Source organism: Apis dorsata, unplaced genomic scaffold, assembly GCF_000469605.1.
Source record: "Apis dorsata unplaced genomic scaffold, Apis dorsata 1.3 scaffold_220, whole genome shotgun sequence".
Classification (NCBI taxonomy): Eukaryota; Metazoa; Arthropoda; class Insecta; order Hymenoptera; family Apidae; genus Apis; species Apis dorsata.
This window is the reverse complement of record NW_006263502.1, coordinates 1872614-1878478: the sequence shown is the minus strand read 5'-3', so window position 1 is coordinate 1878478 and position 5865 is coordinate 1872614. Positions and strand designations below refer to the sequence as shown.

The window sequence follows — 5865 nt, the reverse complement described above, 5'->3', positions numbered from 1 at the left end:
TATATATATATATATATATCGATCAGAAATAATCAGTCGCATTAATCGCTTTTGCAGATGAAATATTTTTTTTTCAATTTGATTGAATTTGATCGATTCGTGCCACTTGTTAAATCTCTTTCTTCAATTTAAATGGATATCGATTAAGGGAGAAAAAAATTTTTTACGGATCATTGAACACAGTTAATATCACATTTACCCAACAGGATTTTCAATAGAAAAAAAATATAAGCGTTTGGAAAAATAATCTATCTTATCTAAATAATTTTTTTTTAAATCGTTTTGAAAGAAAATCAGAGATTTGCATTTGGAAGATTGATAAAATTCTTATCGTTGATTCATCGATTCAATAAATGATTCAAAGAAAAATCTAATCTAATATTTTTGCCGTTCGATTATTTTTCTTTCCTACGATCGAACTTACCAAAAATCTTTTTCAAGCAACTTTTTCCACCGCGGACAAAGTTTAAAGAACGATCGCAGTTCACCTTACTCTCCTTCCCTCTTTTCCCGAGTATGAATCGATCGTGTGATGCCAGAAACGCATGACAAACGATCGTGCAAAAGGAAACTACAACTTCTGGATCGTTTTAGAGAAACTTTACGTATTCCAAAATGGATTGGAAACAACTGACAGCCCGTTTTCTGTTCCAGTTAAGGACAACGAAAAATCGAACTCGAGATCGTCGAGCCAGAGAAGCAACCAGAGCGTCTCCTTGAGAAAGCCAAGCGGGGTAAGAATTTTCTATATCCATCTTCGTAACCGAAAGGAAAACTGGGCGCCGTTTAATCCCTGTAATGGAACCTTGAACACTTTCCCCGTCCCAGAGGCAACACCGAGGACACAGTCGATAACTCGAAGAACCTCTTCTCTTGTCCCCTCTTCTTGCGTCCCTCGAGACGAATCCAACCCTCCTCCATCCTCCTCCTCCTCCTCCTCCTCTATCCTCATCCAACCGACGACCGTCGTTGCTCGTTCCGTTTCAATTGCCACGGATTTTTTAATTAGCGCGGATGACGTTTCTAAAAATGATTCAAACGAATCGTTTGCTCGTCCCTGTAATCTCTGTATCCCGTGGATGTTCGAATATCGAAGCGAGATTGCTCATTATGCGGCTATATATATATATATATAAGCTCCTTTCTTTCGATCTTCTTCGATCGAAGGTAAGTACGTGGTTTTTTAATAATCTCGGCCAATGCGGCGACATCGTGGCATTTTTTCTTCTTTTTTTTTTTTTTGAACCTTGACCCGCTCCTCGGGGAACGATCCTCGATCGACCGATGTCTATAAAGAAGGTCGACGGTCGATAGTCGACGCTAATCCTTCTATCACGAAGCGGGATTGTAACGAGGTGAGAAGGTCGGCCGATTGCCTCATCAATTTTCGACGCGGGTAATATCGAGGTTTGTTTGTCTATATCCTGTGTTAGGGATATATATATTCGAAATGAACGTTTGACAGCGATACTGAATTCGACTAATGAGGTCTTCTCGTTGATTTAGTGATGGAGTCGTTTTACTGCAATACAGTGTGGATAATAACGAGATCTGTTCGTGGTTTCTTAATAATAAAATGTTTTACTTTTGTATCTTATATCTTGCGTATGATTTTGTGTTGCAACGTTATAGGGATGAGATAATTAATATGCGATTTACAAGAGATCTATGAATTTATTTTTATGTTTAATTAATGGTTAATAATCTGAATTGAGTTTGTCTTTTATTATCTCTCATTGGCATAGATGAGAAATTATCCTTGGCTGACGATAGATGGTAATAATATATACGTAACATTTGATTTATAAGTATCTTTGAACCGTGTGTTATAACCCTCACTGGTCATTAATTAACTCCCAGATGGTACATATATGTCGATCTTCCAATTACTTCAATCATGTATTCGAACTTCTCGATCAAATATTTAATCATGGTGGAGGGAGAAGCACGAATTATTGACACGTATATGCATTTCCTATTAGATTTCCCTTAATATCTAATTTCTTTTGAATATTTAAAAATATTCTAATATTCTATATTTATAAAATATTTTCCATCCATAATAATAGTTTCAAATAATTATTTCACCTCGTAATATAATTTTATATAAAATAAAATGTGATCAGCCAGCTTCGTATCATAAATTGTTACAACTTGCTTGAAGAAAGATCATTCCTTCGTTTAACATTGTTCCATAACAAACGCAGTTCTGGTCGATGTCGGAAATTAAACCGTTCATCATTAAGTTAGGAACCAAGTTTGGTTAATCGAACCAAACGGTCTTCTCACTCGGTTCACAAGTCCATTAACGAGTCTTGACGAGAATAACTTCGCTATTTATAGTTTTTCATTTATTATCAGAGAAACGTACCGAAAATATTCGCAGAATTATCGGAGCCGCAGCGGTCGTTTCTTCAGCGTCTCGACGGAAGACTCGAGCGTTGACTCCGAGGTCGGAAGCAGCACCACGCTCACATCTGGTCGGAGCTCCGTTGGGGCTGCGGGGCTCAAACCTAGTAAACAGCGATGGAGCGGCTTCTTCACCAACACGAAGGGCACAAAACTTGATCTACTCACCTCTCTGCTGGACGATTATAACAAGCATGGGGTTCCCAAGGATACACAATTGTCATACGAGCTCGCCTTTAACGAAGATGGTAAGGAAACTTTCGAATCATCGTGAAAGTGTTGAAGATAATTAGTTTAGGGAATCTCGTCGATTTCAATGTTCTTGAAGTACAGTGTTCGAGATTATATCTTAATTACTTAGCGGTCAGTAACGGTTAGTTAGCAATCAATGATTCGTGAGATCTCGTCTGCAGCATCTTTAAGATTTAATTTATAAAATGAGATAGAGATATATATATATATATATATTCTGTACAAACTTATACTTTTATCCAATAAATTATCTTACACTGCGAGACGTTTAATGTACATATTTATAACGCTGGGGATCGATGGGTGTTTCTTTTTTATACATTGTCGACAAAATATACACATGAGAAAAATATTATACAATCTCCCCTGTGAGTAACACTTCACGTGTCGTTCGTGAACGTACAATTGTGATTTTGAACGGACGATGTTACTTGCTCGTATTCTCGGAAAGTTCCAGGCTGAAAAGAAAATACAAAGAAAATTAATCGATTATATTTTTGTATATCAATTCTTTTTTTTTTTTTTTTTTTTCAATTTTAGCCTTGTACTTAGAACAAGATTGGCGCGACATCGTTCAAAACTCGGATCAATTATCGGAGAAACAACAGCAACAACAGACTGCTTTATGGGAATTGGCTCAAACGGAAGTGGCTTATATCAAGACTTTAAAGGTTGTGACAGACGTAAGTATCTTTTTATGTTTTTTTTTTTTGTAAAAATATTTTTCATATATATTTTACGATATCGAATTTCCATTATTCTTAACAACGTTTATTAACACTTTAGCTGTTTATGGCGTGCCTCTGCAGCCTGCAGGCCTCGAATATCCTGAACGAGGTCGACAGGACGAAGCTATTCAGTAACATCCCCGAGATCTACGCCGCGAATCGCTACTTCTGGACCGAGTACGTCCTAGCCATGGTAAATACGTCGAGGACCACTGGACAACCGCTCGAACCAGGCCACCTTCTGCAAGGTTTCGAGACGTTCGAGCAAACCTTCGCACCCTACACCAGATATTGCGCGGAGCAAAGCAAATGTCAGCAATACTGCAGAGACCGTCTCAACGATAATCAATTATTTACGGTCTATCTGGTGGTGAGAATTTTTTTAAAAGGAAAAATTAAAGTTTCCATTCCAGTTAAGTTTCTTAAAACGTTTTCTTTTTTCTTTTTTTCTTCATTCTTCGTTTCTTTTTTTAGTGGTGTGAGACTCAGAAGGATTGCAATCGATTGAAACTGCTCGACATACTGGTGAAACCTATGCAGAGGTTGACGAAGTATTCTCTGCTCTTGAAGGCTGTTCACAAGAACACGGAGAACGAGGAGCAACGAGCAGAATTGACTCATATGGTAAAGGAAATCATCACAAATACACTAGTATTATATGATTGTTATTTTACTTTAGAAACTGTTACAGATCAAATCTGTAGACGACTTCGTGGCGTCTGTGAATGCAGCATTGAAGAGGAACGAGGAGACAGCGCGGTTGGCCAGCGCTGCATCTCGAATAGAAAGTTACGATGTGGTCGAATCGAGAGACGAAGAATTGGAGAAACTGATTAAAATTCACAGCACGTTTGATATTACCACGGTTCCAATACCGGGTTGTCCGAAAGACACCCTTAGAGTACTTCTTCGCGAGGGAGATTTAAAATTAAGAGACGCCGTTAGCAGCAAGGTAATCGAATAATAATACCGTTTTAATGTAAAAATTTTAAATCAAAAAAGCAAACTTTGAACCTTCTTCTTTTTATACAGATGGAAGTACACATATTGTTGCTGACAGACATGCTATTGATCTGCAAACCGTCGACCAAGAAAACTTCCAGTGGGCTGACTGGCACCGTGGGGGGCGGTTTGAAGATTATAAGACAACCGTACGTAATCGATCGTATCCGAATACACGAGCTGAAGGAGCCAACCAGTTTAGGCTTGGTTTATCTGAACGAATATGGGGCGGCATCAGCTGCTCTGGTTCTCAGCGCCGGAGAATCGAAATTGGCCAAGGTATACATACTCCTCGTCCATGAAACTTATACTTTTTTTCTTTCATATCCATGTATATATATATATATACATCCAACTTTTTACAGTCTTGGATGGAATCGATCAGGAAAGCTCAACAACAATTTGCGTTAATGAAAGTGCCACCGCTTGGCAACACGATGAACTTGACCACGGTCACTAGACAACATAGCAGTTTTCTCGGTGATGAGTACGAAGCAGAGGAATGCGAGGGGATCCCAAAAACGCCTCGAGGGAGTAGCCGGGCGTCAAGGGTGAGCAGCCTCGCCCACAGTCACAGGTAATAGGCTCAAGCCTGATCGAAAACGGATCGAAAAGGGAGAGGTAGCTCGGGATATCAAAGGTTTGCAAGCACTAATAGCCATGAAACCGCTTCCAGTGGAAGTATAGAGATGGAAGGCGTTTCACCGGGAAGCAGCACTTTTCTCCCTAGTTATAATCCAAGCAGAAATATCAGCGTGGAAACGAGCGAGCCACCGCGAGCCTCGAGCGTATCATCCGAGGAAGGTGGCGACAGTTCTGGCCACAATCATAGACCGTTGCAAATAAGGTAAACGTACGGGATACCAACAACGAATGTTTAACGAGTTTAACACGAATAAGTGTTTATTATATGCAATCTGACCAACGTTTAACCGTTATTTTAGTCCTAACAAATTTGATAATAGACGATACCCGCTGAGTAAGTCACCGACGCCTAACACGTTGAGTGTCCAAGTGCCGGCGTACTCTAGCTTGGGCCAATCGCTGCCAAACTTGACCCTAGCCACTTCGCCACAAACTTCAACCGTGTCTCCGACACCGCCAAACTCGCTTCTAATCGTACCCCAAATAACAAAAAGCAAGGACACTTTGCTTTCACCAGGGCACCGAGGTAGCAATTACCCACGCGGGACTATATCTCTTTCCACCCTTTTTATCCCTTAGAGGTCTGCTGCGACTAAGAAGCACCGGCGAAACACCGGTAGCACTGTGCATGCTTAAAATTTAGACAATAGCAGAATATATAGAAAGTTTAAAATTCAAGGGATCAAACAAAATATCGGTGTAATAATTTATTTATTTTCCCGCTGCACTGAACTCCAACTTTTAGATATATAGTCGATCCTATTCCTTCTTTTGTGCTTCTCCCGATCCTGTTATTATACCATGGAATTAGTAATAATACAAAAAAATT

The 5865-nt window shown here is 39.5% G+C and overlaps 2 protein-coding genes across 14 annotated transcripts in view; one reads left to right on the top strand and one right to left on the bottom strand.

The window, feature by feature from the left end:
* The window catches only part of LOC102681456 (pleckstrin homology domain-containing family G member 5-like), an 89200-nt gene that overhangs the window by 76245 nt on the left and 7090 nt on the right, over window positions 1–5865 (top strand). For 2 of the 12 annotated variants that reach the window (XM_031510303.1, XM_031510298.1), the window contains exons 10-19: window positions 655–734; window positions 2387–2657; window positions 3202–3344; window positions 3448–3759; window positions 3864–4013; window positions 4081–4341; window positions 4422–4670; window positions 4757–4968; window positions 5050–5238; window positions 5336–5565. In XM_031510303.1, coding sequence (XP_031366163.1) covers window positions 655–734; window positions 2387–2657; window positions 3202–3344; window positions 3448–3759; window positions 3864–4013; window positions 4081–4341; window positions 4422–4670; window positions 4757–4968; window positions 5050–5238; window positions 5336–5565 — 2097 coding nt within the window. Of the gene's footprint in view, window positions 1–654; window positions 735–2386; window positions 2658–3201; window positions 3345–3447; window positions 3760–3863; window positions 4014–4080; window positions 4342–4421; window positions 4671–4756; window positions 4969–5049; window positions 5239–5335; window positions 5731–5865 lie in introns of those variants that run through there. The other 10 variants (XM_031510306.1, XM_031510300.1, XM_031510302.1 and 7 more) reach the window with 10 other exon arrangements.
* The window catches only part of LOC102670757 (leucine-zipper-like transcriptional regulator 1), a 9464-nt gene continuing 6454 nt past the window's right edge, over window positions 2856–5865 (bottom strand). For both annotated transcript variants that reach the window (XR_004150438.1, XR_004150439.1), the window contains one exon: window positions 2856–3119. The gene's annotated coding sequence lies outside the window, so the exon portion shown is untranslated. The remainder of the gene's footprint in view (window positions 3120–5865) is intronic.